Genomic DNA, 15,985 nt, shown 5'->3' with positions numbered 1-15,985 from the left:
GAGTCAGCCATTCCAGTTGTAAGTAGTTTATAAATTTTAAATTTCTACTTTATTATCAACTAATGATTTTCATTAAGGTATTGTAATAGCTTTCTATGTTCAGCTGTAAGCACTGAGTCCCCTACTTAGTTTTATAAGCTTTTTGTCTGTTATTTTAGTCCTTGCCCATGAGTATACTTTTTTCTGTTTTGTCATGAAAAGGTAATGAGTCTGTTAATATATTTCACTTTGGTTCTGTAAGGTCTAGAATATGTTGTAAATGTAAAAGGTGGGCTGGAAAAGAAATTGAGGAGGAAGGCATATACAAATCAACTTTCTTCTGACCTTAAAAAATGTTTATTCTCCAAGCCAACAGGTAAAGTTGTAGCGTTGTTTTCAAAACAGTGACAAATGAGGGACAAAAGGCACTCTCCTGGTGCCAGTGCAGCTGTGTCTACCCTAGTGTGGAGGGATGACTTTTTCTAATTTGCCCAAAAACTTCATATAGGCTTCCAGTGGTTCTGCTTGCTTCGCCTATAAATGCAAACTCTACAGATATGTACAAAGCAGAAGACCAAATCCCATCCACTACCCAGGATGTAACCGCTATTAATATTTTGGTGTAGATGCTCCCAGAGCTTTCTTTTTACTACTCAGTTATTATATCTGGATAGGTGGGGTTTTTTAATAGAAACATACCATAATATTCTTCCTCAACTTATGCTTTTTCGTTACTAATATGTCAAGAACATAATTATCTTTCCTAGCAACATGTTTACATGAAACTATACAAGGCATTCTTCTAGAGGCTAGGGATCCAAGAGTGAAAATAAAAAGAAAAGTCCTTGGAAGCTAACCTTTTAGAGAGGGGAAGAGGGGGAAGAAGATAATAAATTTCAGTGAATAGTATGTACTTGAAAAAGCTAGTTACAGGGATAAAAAGTGGAGCTGAATGATAGTAATTTTACATAGGGTAGTGTGTTAATCAGTGTGCCAGCAGGCAAAGAACTTCACTTTCAAATGATTCAAATGAAGAGGCGGATGAAGGAGCTGTTTACAGAGGCATGGAGCGAGATGCGGGGCAAAAGAGGGAAGGTAATATTATTCCAAGGGCCGAAGCAGCAAAGAAAGGAAGGAACAGGGTCACAGACAATCCCAGTGCCAGCAGGGCCATGGAGGAGGGGCCTCTGGAGTTGTGAGGACAGAGCTACTGCTAGAGATGCAAGCCTGAAGCAGAGAGGGAGTGGGGAAGAAATACCCTGGGCTTCCTCTGGTCCCGTTCTCTGCTATCCTGCTGGTCCACTCATTGGCAGAACTCAAAAGGAAGCCAGAGAGCACGGGAGGTGGTGAGAAGTAGTCAGAGTTCAGATAAGTTGAAGGTACAGCCAGTAGGTTTTGCTGATTGGATATGGGGAGTGAAGGAAAGTAAAGTACCAGGGATGACACCTGAGTTTTTAGCCTGAGCTGCTGATTGAATAGAGTTACCATTATTGAGATGGTGATAATGAGGGAAGAAGCAGGTTATGGAAGGTACGAGTCTGGTTTTGGGGAGTGTCTGGTTTGAGATGCTTATTAGAGATACAAGTGGAGATGATTAGTAGGCAGATAGGTGTATGAATTTGGAGCTTAGAGGAGATATAAATTTGGGGTTAATCCACAGATGGCCAATGGGGCTGGTTAAGATCACTTATAAAGGGCATGATAAGTAAGTAAAGAAAGTCAAGGATACTGTCCCTAGGGTCCTCCAACATTTACAGATTCAGATCAGATGAAGCCAGCAGAGGAGATGGGGAAGCATCCAGTAAAGTAGAAAGAAACTGGGAGAGGACGGTAAACCAGACCTCAAGTGAAGAGAGTATTTCATGAACATAGGAGTCATCAGCAGTATTAAATGCTGTTGACCAGGGGATTTGGTGGCAAAGAAGTCCCTAGTGACCCTGATGAGAATAGTTGTGCTGAAGCAGGGGGAATGAAAGCCTGACTGCAGTGAGTCAGAGACAGAATGGAGGTGAGGAAGAGAGCAAATCCAGGCAATTGATTTAAAGAAGTTTTGCAATAAAGAACAGCTATAATGGAGGAGAACTTGGATGAAGGGAAGGTTGTTTAAGATGAGAGACATCACATATTGGTATGCTGATGGGAAAGATCTCTTGAGGAGGTGGAAATTAACAGTGCATGACTGCAGAAGCAAAGTTCTCGAGGAGGCAGGACAGGATGGGCTTCAGGGATGTGGTGCCCAGTGGAGAAATTGTCCCTTCTATCGGGTAAGTCTCCCATAGAGGCTGTTGGAATGATGTAGCAGGAGGGAAGATGGTGTAGACATAGAGGCAGGCAGAGCTGACATGGGAAGATAGAGCAGACCTCTCCTGATTGCTTCTACATGCTCAGTAAACTAAGAAGAAAAGTCATCAGCTGTGAGTGATGCTAGGGGAGAAAGTGTTGAAGGGCTAAGGAGAAGAAAATTGAGTTGTCCCAGGATTTGGGGTTCCCGTTTATAATGGCTGCATGGTAGTTTACCTTTTGTGAATAAAATGATTTCAAGTTTTTAATTTGGGAGTCCAGTTATGGGGTATTTATCCATCACAAAAAGTAAGCTGAAATGTTTAAGTAATACTAAACATAACTTAGTCTAGGATTCAGTTATATTTTTGTATTTGGAGACTTCGGGGCAATTTATTTTGAAAGAACATTAGAAATATGTACAGATGATGAGGCCAATTGTAATGTCATTTATCTGTAGGATTTATACTAAGAAGTAAATTTAGAAAGTCAGCTGTGTGGTAGTTGATCAGTCAGTGACCCACAAACGTGTACATATCCCCGTATGGATCTGCAAAGCTGACTGGGTGCACACAGTTGAAGGGGGCAGGGGGTGCCCTTGAACTTAGCGCTCTCAGCTGGGCTCAGGTCTGCTCCTCCGGTCTTCTTTCTAAGGACCAGGCTTAAGTGGCTACAGCTACCTATGGCATGTTTTTCTCATGGTGATGACAGAGTACAAGAGGTGGGTGCAGAAACAGGCAATATCTCTTCAGATCTTGGTTCAGAACTGGCACACTGTCACCTCTGCCCACATTCCATTGGCCAAAATTAAGTCACACGGCCAAGCCCAACACCAACAGGGTGTGAAAATATATCCACCCACCGTGGGAAGTACCTCAAATTTCCTTAGCAAAGATCATGAATGTATCATTTTATTATAGGAAAGAGGGAAGAACTGGGAACAATAATCCTGATTTCTGCTGGTGGAATAAGACTTCTGGGGTTTCATATGTACAAGAATTTGATATTATACACCATACAGTCTATTTGAAATCTCAGAAACTGTCTGGAATTCTGGGTTCTGAATGATTAGTCAGTGGTCTAAACCTTTCCTAATCTCCTAAAGTGGGTATTGAATAGTTATCAAATGGGTCCCAATGATTTCATATTTATAAATTGAACACAAGCTAACCCTCAGAAAAACAGTCCTTCCTTCTGTCCTAGTTTTATGCTTGGAAAAGTTCCCTCTTTAAGGGCCTTAAGCTCTATAATGGCAAGCATTTTTTAATTTAGATGAAGTTTCAGAATGGGGTCTGTCCGGAAATGGTTGAGGGGAGGGGTTACTCAGAAAGGATGTTGCAAATGACTGACTTAAAATACTGGGCATGAAGCAGTGGCTCCCAGAGTCCACTAAGTCGTTATCAGATACAGTTTTATCACCGGGTTCTTAAAGATTTAAACAAAAAGAAATGAAAAAGGAAGACAGAAGAAAAGGTTTTCTTTGAAGTCTCAGAGTTGTTTGCTTCTGCAAAGAGAAGCGTTGTTCTTGCCTCTTAGCAAAGTACTTTTCCTATTGATCCAACACTTCATTGCTTTTCTGTCTTCTCAGAACTCAAATGGGGACCTCAGTCAGTGGTCAGGAAACTTTTTTTATTGACTGTTTCCAGAGACTTGGATCCTTTCATCTTTGTTCACAACTTCCTTCAGTTTGTTTCTTTTGATTCTGTTATTTGATGCTCTCCAAGGGTTGTTGAATCATTGAAGCTGTATACCATCTCTGTTTAATGTTCTTAAACACACACATACATTCATTTAAAGAAAAATTAAATGTGGTTTGATGAATCACTAAACATATTGTTGGGTATTTTGGCCATCTTTCCTTTTCAGTGAGAGCTGTTAGCTTCCTAGATTCTGTGTGTCCTGCAGAGGCACTTAACTTACTTGCCATAACCCCTTCAAACCCTCTCAGTTTGTTACCAAGTGCAAAACATCTCCCTTCTTTTCTGGTCTGTATTTATGAGACAACAGTTTCAGAATCATGGCTTGCATTAAGGCCCTGCAGTTCTTCCCTGTTATGGTTAGTACGAATCCTGAGCCAGAATCATGGAACAATGCAGTGTCAAGCCAGTCGGACAGAAAAGCTGCATTTTATGCTCTATTATTGTTTAAGAAAATTGCTTGGCTTCTTGAGTTTTGAAAGAAAAAAAAAAGTATAGGACATGTAGCCATGTTTGTGTCTTTTGACTTTAGGTTATTTACCTTAATTTGACCTTGTTACTACATTTTACATAAGACAATAAACAACTGACTGTATAGACACATTTTAAAATCCAGCTTATTAACTAGATATTAAAGTTCTCAGACAAGTCACTAGGTTGTCCAACTTTGTTAATTAATTTGAGATATTTGCCATATTAAGAATTTGCATTAATAAAATTGTTATTTTACTACCCTGAGCCACCCCAGCTCCCAAATATTAGGAAGATATTTCATTTAATGAGCATTTATTAAGTGTCTTTTTAGCTAAGTGAAAAAGATTGTTCTTTCTCTATTATCTCTCTCAGGAAATAATTTCTTGAAGGTAGATAGATTATATTATATTCAATTAATTTCCAGTGTAATATCCTAAGACAGTTTTATTAACTCAGTGGTTATTCAATTAATAATAATTAAATGCATTTTTTAAGACTCAATCACTGATCACTTGTAGTAATTATCTCAATAGAATAGCAAAATGGAGTCAGAAATAAGTATTTGACTTCATCTGGATTACATTAATAGGGTTTACAATGCATTTCAATGGATAAAGACAAGAATAAATGCCTTTGGGTGAAACTGCATAAAGTGATTAAAGAGAGCAATGCTGACCCTTGCTTTAAACTATAATAGCTTTACCATCTAGTCTCTTCATCAATAATTGTTAATTCCTACTATTTTACAGTTCCCATTATTTTCCAATCCTTCTGGGCATATTAAAAAAGGAAAGATTGTATATTAAAAGAGACTTCCCTCCTGGCCCCAAATAAGAATATAAATAAGGAATCTGAATCTAATTATCCAGCATTACATTAGTCCCCGGAAGAAAATAACTGTAAAGTTTTAAAAAATGTTTAATCTTTTCATCTTTTTAGATCTAGAGAAAGCCTCATTTCTCGTAGGTATCGGAAACAAATATGTAGTGTACATTGTTTCAGTTCTTTTACGTTTTAGAATTTCAAGTAGACCTTACTCGTCTCTTCCTTTTCCTCCCTCCCCTTGTCTCTTGCTTTCCCTTCCCAAAAAAGTAGTCCCAAACCCATGAAGTGTGGCAGAGTAAGGCAGGTATCTACCCTGGAAGAGAAAGCCACAGTGGCCCAGAGCAGGGCATCAGAGCTCAAATCCAGCAAGAGAGTGACTACCCAGGATGGCTGTCCCATGTAGGGGTTGGAGCTGGAGCTAGGTAAGGAGGCTGTCCACAAAAGGGCCCCTGGGCTGTCAGAGCCCAGACAGGGCGAGGAAGTCATCAAGGCATGGGGCCGCCCAGCATAGGGTGGCTCATCTGGAGTGAGATGAGTGTCCATCTGGGCAAGAAGGTGGCAGCAGAGATAGGTTACATACTAGGAGATCGAAGGAGTAAGTAAATAAATAAAAAATCAGATTCCTCAGGGTCAGAGAAGAAAGGTACAGATATGGGAAGGAAGAAAATGAGGATAAACCCCATGGAGTTGGATTGGAATTGGAGGTATCAGTGTGAACTCGTGATTATATATATATGTATATATATGTATGTATGTATAGAGACATAGAAAAGCATAGAAATGTAAATGTTATCTTTTGCATGTAAATAAAACCAAATGTATATAAAGACACATGTACATCTATATGCTTTAGGTATAGATATAGATAATCTAGTTCTGTCCACTGAGAGGGCCTGGGAACAGCCCAGCTCTAATAACAATGAACACACCTAGCACCCAGGTCTTAGGCTATCAATATGATTCTCCAATAGCAACAACCTAGATTTATTGGAGAAATGGATGATTCCAGAGCTGGGTCAGGGAGAGTATAAGATGAGCCTGTAACATCTCACTATATCAGAAAGCAAGGAAGTGATCCAGGAATGATGGGAAAATGTCAAAAGGATAGAGAAGCCAGCTTGAGGGGGCTACCACTGGCCAAATCAGGGATAATTTGAGCATCAAAATAAAAAAAAAAATTACAACCTATTGAATAAAACAGGAAACCATGACTCCAAACAAATTTGAATAGTGAATGAATTGAAAGTTTGGTGAGAAATAGTTTCAAATTACCAAAGGGAGTAAGAGTAACTTTCAATGGAAAAGCCTGGCAGATGCCACTTTAACTAGGTGATCAAAGTGAAATTCATTAGCAATGGGACAAGTCTAAATTGTGCACCACCTGATAGGTGTAGCAAAGAGAACATTGTGATAGTCCTACTAAAGATGCATAAAATCACCTGAGTATAATCATGAAGAAATGTCAGATGACCCCAAACTAATAGATACTGTACAAAACAACTAGCATGGGATCCTTAACAGTATCGAGGTTGTGAAAGTCAAAGACCGACTTCTTCAAGACTGAAGGAGACTAACTTAACCATTAAACACCACTTAATGATTCTGAACCAGATCCTTTTGCTATAAAGTACGTAATTAGGATGATTGTCAAAACTTATATGGGGGCTGAGGATTAGAAGTTAGCAATGATTCAGTGTTCATTTCCTGATTTTGATGGTTATTCTGTGGTAATGTAGGAGAATGTACTTATAGGGAAATGAACACTGAAAGGATTTAGGGATGATAAAACTTCAGGTCAGCAAATTACTCTCCAGTTGTTCAGGAAAACAAAGTTTTCTGTCCTGCACTGTACTTGGAACTTTTCTAAACATTTACTTCTGTTCCAAATTTTAAAATATTGTATTTATAAAATATAATTTAAAATTTATTTGAAAAATGAAATAAATCTCATTAATCAATTTGGATTGTTCCCACTTTTTATTTTTGTACTCTCAGTATTACACAAAATGCATCTGGAGCTCCTCAAAGGTAAAGAAAGACTGCATCATTATTGTATCTCAAAGTACCCAGAACATGACAGTGTTGCTGGACCAAGAATGAACACATCTCTGTCGACTTCCTTATTTATAGTTCCAATTGTTACTTCCTATCAACTTTAATGATGCTTCAGGGAAAATACATTAAAATGGCAATGCCTCTGAGGAATAATTTCTCACTTTTATTGCCTCAACACACATCTCACTTAACCCCATCCCATCCCCCAAATAAAATAAAATTAGAGAGAGGCATATCCTAAACAAAGTATTTGTTATGTTTATAACTTAGTCATTTTTTTTGTTGATGATGTTGTTGTTTAGATTTTACCTATTTTTTCCTACCTATATTCCCCTAAACACAAATTTCACATAACCTGCTTTTTTTTTTTTTCACATACATTATACATAATGGCCCTTAAACTAATGATTGTTGGCCACATTCTGAATTTTTTCTTGGCTTCCAGACAAACTATTTGAGCCATGATGTGGGGAGCAGCCTAAGGCCAGGCAGTCACTCACTTAGTCCAACACAGCCATCTTTGTCAGAGGGTGGTGCTGTGGAAAGAATTTGATTGTTTTATTATATTTTGCCATTAGCATTTTATAAAACATAGTGGAAAATGAGAAAAATGGAATGGTTGATATTAGCAAAAAATATAGGTTTCATAAATACTGCTGAGACAAAGATGGAAATCAGTAGACACGCCAAAAACTATAGATTGCATCCCTGTTCAGATGTTCATTGGACTTATCCCAGGCGACAGTGTTCTATTATAGGAGAAAAAAAGAATAAAATTGCAGCACATATGTGATATGTTAGAAATACATTTTGGAAGATTATGTTTAAATTGGTATGATTAGACTTACCTGAAAATATGTTTGATATTCAACTTTTATTTATGCATTCAAGAAGGCTTTATATATCAGAGTAACAGGCTGCCTGTAGGTTTCATGAGGGAAAGAAAGCACACTCCTCTCCTAAAATTCAGATAACTTTTCCAGGGTTGTAGGTTTCAGCAGCCAAGACCTGGGAATGTGGGAATGGAAGGACAGTTGAGAGCAATCATGTAGGTGAGGGGGCCAAGACCATCACCTCCACCTTCAGCAGTGATGCTGGAATTATAGATCCCCCTACCCGCCCATAAATCTCATATATGAGTGTCCAGAAGAAAGGATAACTTTTTTTTGTTTGTTTTTGGCTGTGGCCTTGGCTAAAGCCAAGATTGTCATAGACTTTATACAAGTTTTTCACTGGGATTCAAAATTCAAACTCTAAGGGTTATGTCCTTCTGTTCTTTTCCAATTTTAACATAAAATGTCTAGAATACAGGTCAGTTAAAGATAGAGAAGGGAGAGGAGAAAGAAGAAAATATAAAGGGAAACAAGAAATGGAAAGTGGAAATGGGGCAGAGAAAAGAGTGAAATGCTGATAAGAAGGACAACAAAGCAAAGAAAAGTAGCTCAGAGGAGTTCAGATTTGACTTCATGACATCTAGTCCTGGATGCCAACATGCAGTCTTCCTTCTAATGTTAAAGCGTTGAGAGCATGTGGTCAGCACCCCAGTCAGTGGGTTCCTGTCCAACTTCCAAGCCACCATGTTAGTTAGCAAGAGCAAAAACACTTGCATTTGTACAGTGCATTGCACTTTATGAAGCACCATCACTTTGGTAACAGTCTTGCTCTGTGGAAACCAAGACCTAAAAGGGTTTAATTTTTTAATTTTTTCAGAAGAGAGTAGGTGCAGTTGTGAATGTCAGACTAAGTCTCGGCCTTATACTCAGAGCTCTGTTTTTGTGTTTTTTTTCCCATTCCACATTATATGTTGTTCAAAGTAAATAGAATATCAATAGTTTTACTTATAAGTGGAGAAACTATGGTGTTAGTTCTATGGCTGTGGTTTGGTAACCATCATATAATTAGAAAACTGAGCCAATGAATACACTACATACATGAAGACATACACTATATAACATCTCAAACTTATTTCTAGATGGTCAGATTTTAGACTATTTGCTGTTTTGTATTTTCTAAATCTACAATGAACATGTATCACTTTTACAAAAAAAATTTTAAGAATCTAAAGCAAACACAGGAAACACAGGAAATTAAAAAAAAAAAATCTCTTAACCTCTGGCCCCTTTCCACTATATACATACTAGAAGGTATTAGAGGAATATTCAAATAAACAGCATCAAATTGTAACTGAGTAGGACCCTACAGGGCCTTCCCAGGTTGGACCCCTCCCCCATATCCTCTGCTGTAGCTCCTCTCTGAAGTGCTCAGATATAGTACCTCACGCATATTTCCTGAGTTTTTCATATGCTAAAAAATCACCACCAAATGGTAGAAATTAACTACTTGATGGTCATGAGCACATAGACCCCAGGACCTCTGCCCAAGGATTGATCACCATCAACCAATTAGAATTGTGCGCAGGTGACCACATACCCGGGAACGCCCCTCGCTCTGCTGGCCTTTACAGATGCTCAGCTGAAACCCTTCAGGGAGTTTAGGGGCTTTTGTGGCATGACTGTAGGTTCTCCTTGCTCGGCCCAGCAATAAACCTTTCTCTGCTCCAAACTCTGATGTTTTGTTATTGTTGGGCCTCACTATGTGCGGGGCACACAAACTTGTGTTCAATAGCAAAATGATAGTAAGCAATAATAATAATAATTGTAACTACTCAGTGAAATTAAAAAGTATATTTACTTCTGGGAACAAAAATATATATGCAATTGTTTTGCTTCTACATTGACTGTAAATCAGCTGCCAAACCAACGTCACCTATCTTCATCTAGAAAAATGGTAGCATTTTGCCATCCTACCTCCTCAAAGATTCCTGAGCCATGGTAAACTATAAGCAGCTCCACAAATGAAAAACAACTACTTCTGGAGGAGTGTCAGCCAGCCTTAGGGCACCCAGCATTGGGGAGCAACCAAATCAGACTCATCACTGTACTTTCTCGGGGGTTGTTGCTGAGGACTTTATTATTTTACTATCCCCTCTGAGAAGTTCCTCTTGTTCTTAATATCAGGAATGGTTTTGGGCCTGCGTCTCTCTCTATATCAGCTGCTGAGCAAATATAACCCAACATGTAGCAAAGAGCCCATGGAGCCCGACATGAGCAGAGACCCAGCCTCCCAGCACCCCCTGCAGGTACTAAGGCCACTCCGAGTTTCATCTGCATCTTTCCTACCCTGTAAAGGCCTGCTGCCCTCATCCACTTGCTTTCTATTTTATTTATCTCTTTATATCATGTATGTTTTGGTAAATAATCTTAAATCCTTTGGGGAGTAAGAAAAATTATAAATGTATGTCTGTATACATACGTGCATACACATTCTAACTGAACTGTGAAGCATTGATCTGTGGCTCTGTCAGTTATGTTTTTCACACCTATCTACAAACCACAGGTAATACTCCATAAGTAATTTAAAATATGCTACCCTAAATTCCTGTTATTTCTCATCTTTGCAGCCCATAGCCCTTAACATGCCTTGAGCAATTAGTGGCAAAGCCATTTCTAACCAGAGTAACTGCTTCAGGATCTGAATTGCACCACATGATCCCTTTGGCCTTGCTGTACTGATTCACACCTTTTAGAGTGTTAGCAGAATTTGCTAGATTGCCCTCAGGAGGAAATAGAACTATTTCTTCCCTCAGGGTACTCTCTGACTGTAAAAACATCCATGACTTGTTTTTAAAGTTGGAGATGAAGGAAGAGGCAAGAGTAGGAGGGAAACAGGGAGAGAGAATAGTTTTGACACAGTTCTAACTATCTGATCATACAGAGCCATGTGTAACTATTTCCAGTTTTTGAAAAAAAATCAGATGCACATTAGGTAATGGTAAAAATTATTACAGTGCATTTACCATATTTATTGAGTCAATAAATGTTGGCAAGGGGACTGATGGCAAGAAGACCACATTTTCTCAAAATATTCCAAATAGAAACAAAAAGTGTGTGTGTGTGTGTGTGTGTGTGTGCGCGCGCACGCATATGTAAGAGAGAGAGAGAGAGGGAGAGAAACAGAGAGAGAGAGAGAAAGGTGGGGCCAGCCAGGGGAAACCAGGACCTCAAGAGAGGCAGAATATGCTGTAATACGAAGCCCTCATTTTTATTATAAACAAAATAAGGAAAATCCCCAGCTTAATACTCATGAAAAAATTTTCCAAGACAAGTATCATTTTGATTTCTTAAGCTCTGATGATTACTCCTGTGTGGGGCTAGCATTCAGTGAATTTATTTCTAATTAGTCACCATTTGCAACAAGTATGTTTTCAAAACGCTTCAGCTTACAGGAAGTATATAATTGTGATCTCAAACCACCTGCCTGAGATGTGACTTAGGAAGGATTCCAAGGGAAAATGCAGGTAATGGCATTTGTTTCTACTTCCAAATTCTCTAAAGCTGTCATTTTTTGTTTTTTGGGGGGAATCAACCCCTGACATCAGGGCTCTAGGGCAGGTAATGCAGACTGAACTCTCAGAGCTTGGCACGTAGATTCCCCAAGGTCCACAGAGCTTGAACAGGCACAACTAAACCGAACTTCCTAGAATCATAAAAATAGGGTACAGAGGGAGACTAGAATCCTGCAATTCTCAGTCGTTCAAAGAAATTAAGATATTCTAGAAAAATGTCAAAGGCTATTTTATATAAAAATTTCACAACCTGTTCCGCTAAGCACAGGATGAAATAAGTTTAAAATTCCTCCAGCAGTGAGAGGCCACTGGCTGTTTACATAGAGAAGGTGATGGGGTGATTAAGTGTGGTAAAACTTGACCCAGGCACACAGTCCCAGTGACCTCCAGCCTCTCTGTAAAGAGTGTAATCCAACACTTGCTGCACTGTTACTGCATTCCTGGCCCCTTGCTAGGCTGGAGGGACACAAAGAAATAAAACTCTGTCCTCAAGGCCGTTAAAGTCGAGGGAAGAAGAGAAGTTAACCAACAATTAATGCAAGAGGCAGCAAACATAGTGACTTAGAAGTCAGATATCTGAGTTCAAATTCTGGCTCTGGCTTAGAGCTTGTAGTGGCTGTGTGAAAGTCTTTGACTTCTGTGCCTCAGTTTTCTACACAAGCACACGCACACGCACATACACACACAGATGACCCTTGAACAACACAGGTTTGAACTGCAAAAATCCACTTACACGGGAATTTCTTTCAATAGTAAATACTACCATACTGCACAGTCCATGATAAATCCTCAGATACAGAGGAACTGGAGAAATGGATGGCTGACTATAAATTATATGTGGATTTTCACCTGTGTGGAAGGTCAGCATCTCTAACCCCCACATTGTTCAAGGGTCAACTGTACAGTCACAACACATACACACATTATACACAAAACAGCACCTCCCTCATATGGTGGTTGTGAGAATTAAAATATATTCATCACTTAGAAGATTGCCTTACCCTTAGTAAGTGCTATATGTGTTTATTAAATAACTAAATAATAAAATCATAAGCAAAGGCCATAAGAAAACTATGTATGACTCTGGGAATGGAAAAGAGGCATCTCCACCAGCCAGAGGGATCCAGAATGGCCTATCAGAAGATACCATGCTGGAACAGGGTCCGTATAAGACTCAGCCAGAACAAGTCCAAGTTAACCAGATGAGCAAGTTAGAGCAGCAGAGCTCCTCACCTCTCCCCTCTGTGTGTCCACACGGCCAAGGAAGCCAAACAAGGAGCAGAGCCAGAATTCCATCCAGCTTATACGAGAAATTTTCTCATAGTTCTAGATTTAAAGTTCAAAAGGATTTTACATTCTATCCCCTAACGTATTTATGTTTATTCCAAAAATGTTTAAATAATAGTTTTTATTTCTTATTAGTGAGTAAAATTGATGTTGGGGCAGCTGTGTCATGCCTCTCCCGAGGGTAGACGTGACCTGATCTGGGAGGCAAATGGCAGAAGCATGAGAAGATATAGAGGGGGGAGGGTTTAGCACAGTGGTAGAGTGCATGCCTAGCATGCTTGAGGTCCTGGGTTCAATCGCAGTACCTCTATTAAAAATAAATAAATGAATAAATAAACCTAATTACCTCCCCCTTAACAAAAAAAGAAGACAAAGTTACGCTACTATATAGCACAGTAAACTATATTCAGTTTCTTATAATGAACCGTAATGGAAAAGAAACTGAAAGCTTTGCTGTACACCTGAAACTAACATTGTAAACCAACTACACTTCAATAAAAAAGAAAAATAAAAAATAAGACATAAAGGTATGGATTTCTTAGAAAGGGTGACATATACGGGGTCAGTATTATAGGGTAAGCCAGTTGGAGTACTGGTTATGGAGTGAAGCATGACCTCCAGGCAAACTCCTCACCAGGCAATGCCAGAAGGAAACGCCAGAGCAGGCATCCTGCAGAAAGCTCAGGGACGGCTGTAGGGAAAGGACAAAGGAGCCTGCTAGAGATAGCTAAGGACGACTCCAAAACTCCCAGTAGACACACACACACTCTTCCCCCTGGCTTCTAATATTGAAAGCCCAGCTAAGATCAGAAGGAAAAATGTTATTGCACCTGGTGTCATTCCAAGAAGGGCTCCAGTTGTGACTGAGCAATGTCACCTCAGAGCTGACTGCCCCCGTGGTGTGACTGCACAAGGTGGCATAAGACAATAAGAAGGATTCCCACCCCCCATTTTTACAAAGGAAAATGATGAATATGGATATATATGGGTTGACAGTTTGGTGGAAGGAAGTTGAGTGAACTTTCATCTGACTTGTCTTCTAATATCTTCAGCTTATTCCATTGTCCTTCCTTCTGTTTTGTGTTTCTAGGTGGTTTCTAGTTGTCCTTTGTATGTGCACACCCAGAAATGTGGTTTTATCAATACCCTGAGTATGAAGCAACCTCTGTGACTTTGGCTCACATTAACCAAATTCATAGAAATAGAAACAAGACTCTGGAATGAGCCTGTCCCAGGCTACATGGGTGAGTGCTGGGGTGGGGTGGAAAGACGAATCATTTCAGAGGGGTTGAGAAACGGAGGAGACTGAAGGAGAAAAGGTTGTAGCCAAAGGAATTAAAAATTCAGAGGTAAAGCTCTTGCAGGTGATAACAAGGTCTAGGGTACAAGCATACCCAGGGCTGGCAACAGTGGAGAAGTGGAGGCTTTGGGATAGTCAAGAAATGATGAAGAGAGGGTCTGGGAGGCTCATTAAAATATCAGAATCTTCAAGCCAAATCAAGGCCTTAGATTTATGAAATCACAGATCCTTTTTTTAAATATATAACATGTAAAAACACAGACATCTGGTACACTTGGAATCCTACCTTATTTTCATTAGTGATTTTCTACATCATGCCCATGTGTCATCCAGACTGGTTTACTTTAAATCCTATACGACATAAGTTTGATATAAAACTTTAATTCAATGTATTTGCCCTTGTCAACAAGAATAAATCATACAGAAACTGACGAATCCTTGGAACAAACGTAATGCATTTATATTTTGATTTGGAGATAGATGATCTTGAAAACATGAACTCAGCTGTTGTCTTCAATCAAATATTTGCTTTTTTATTTTACCAAATAGAATATGGGTGATCTTTCACAAATATAATAGAATCTTTTAAAACAATATGCTTAAATAGTCTAAATGTTTAGGATATTCTATTTTACAAATTTGCTATTTTATCTTTAATTAAAAGTCTCTCCAAAGGGGCGGGGAAAGGGTGTAGCTCAGTGGTAGAGTGCGTGCCTAGCACGCATAAGGTCCTAGGTTCCATCCCCAGTACCTCCATTAACAACAACAACAACAACAACAAATCCTTGGGAAAAAAGTCTCTCCCAGTACTCTTGGGGAGGAGGTAGTGGGGAAGAAGAAACTGTTACCAACTCGGTAACATGTGCTATTGCAATATTACCAGAAAACGTATCAGTGAAGATTTCTTATGTCAGGGAATGGCCAGAAAATTCTGTTACTAGTATGACCATCTCAAAGTTAATTGATGAGTTTCCACTCAACTAGGACTTTCTGACTTTTTGTATCTTACTTATATTAAGAGGTATTTACAGACAAAAGCCATCAATACTTACAGATGAGGCAAGCAGAACTGTACTAGAAAGGATACTGTACTTCCAAAAAAAAGTTTTGTCACCCTCTGTTAACTTTGAAATTCCTTTTACTGCAGACAAGGCTCATCTTTCACAAAGAAAGAAAAGGCTTAAAATATAATGTAGCTCTAAAAGAGGTAATATACTGGCTAAATTTCACAAACTGGATTCTACAACATCCTTAAGAGCAAATTTAATGAAATACAAGAATTTTGAGGTGTTAGGAAGGAAAGAGGCAAAAAATGAAATAAGGTGAAGACTTGTTGGAATTACATTTCCAGATTTATTTTGGCTAACGTTGTTATATGCGTTTCTGCCTGATTTTTATACTTCTTACCCACTCCCAGCCTCATCTAGCATTAAATGACACCATAGAAGTTACTTTAATTCCTGCGATCCCCTATTCCTATTTATATAAAAACAGAACTATAATGGCAATGCTTTTTCTGGGAAAATCTCCAAGATATTTAGACCAAAATTGTTATACAAATATAAAGTATTATAATGGTAGGTATTTATGATAAGATTTATTAGAATGTCAAGCTCCCCAAAATATGTGCACTGTTTGATACTCCTTTCTTCTGTGCTTACAAGACTGCCCTTCCCGACCTCG

At 38.9% G+C, this 15,985-nt stretch overlaps 1 protein-coding gene across 1 annotated transcript in view; it reads left to right on the top strand.

Annotated features, from left to right (window-relative positions):
- The window catches only part of VEPH1 (ventricular zone expressed PH domain containing 1), a 241,986-nt gene extending 227,347 nt beyond the window's left edge, over positions 1–14,639 (top strand). Inside the window, exon 15 of the mRNA XM_064492326.1 lies at positions 14,093–14,639. Within this exon, the coding sequence (XP_064348396.1) occupies positions 14,093–14,173 (81 nt within the window). The 3' untranslated portion in view covers positions 14,174–14,639. The remainder of the gene's footprint in view (positions 1–14,092) is intronic.
- The last annotated feature ends 1,346 nt before the right edge of the window (positions 14,640–15,985 follow it).

The sequence above is a fragment of the Camelus dromedarius genome, chromosome 2 (genome assembly GCF_036321535.1).
Source record: "Camelus dromedarius isolate mCamDro1 chromosome 2, mCamDro1.pat, whole genome shotgun sequence".
Classification (NCBI taxonomy): Eukaryota; Metazoa; Chordata; class Mammalia; order Artiodactyla; family Camelidae; genus Camelus; species Camelus dromedarius.
Note: the sequence above shows the minus strand (reverse complement) of the source record. Positions and strands in the feature narration are given on the sequence as shown.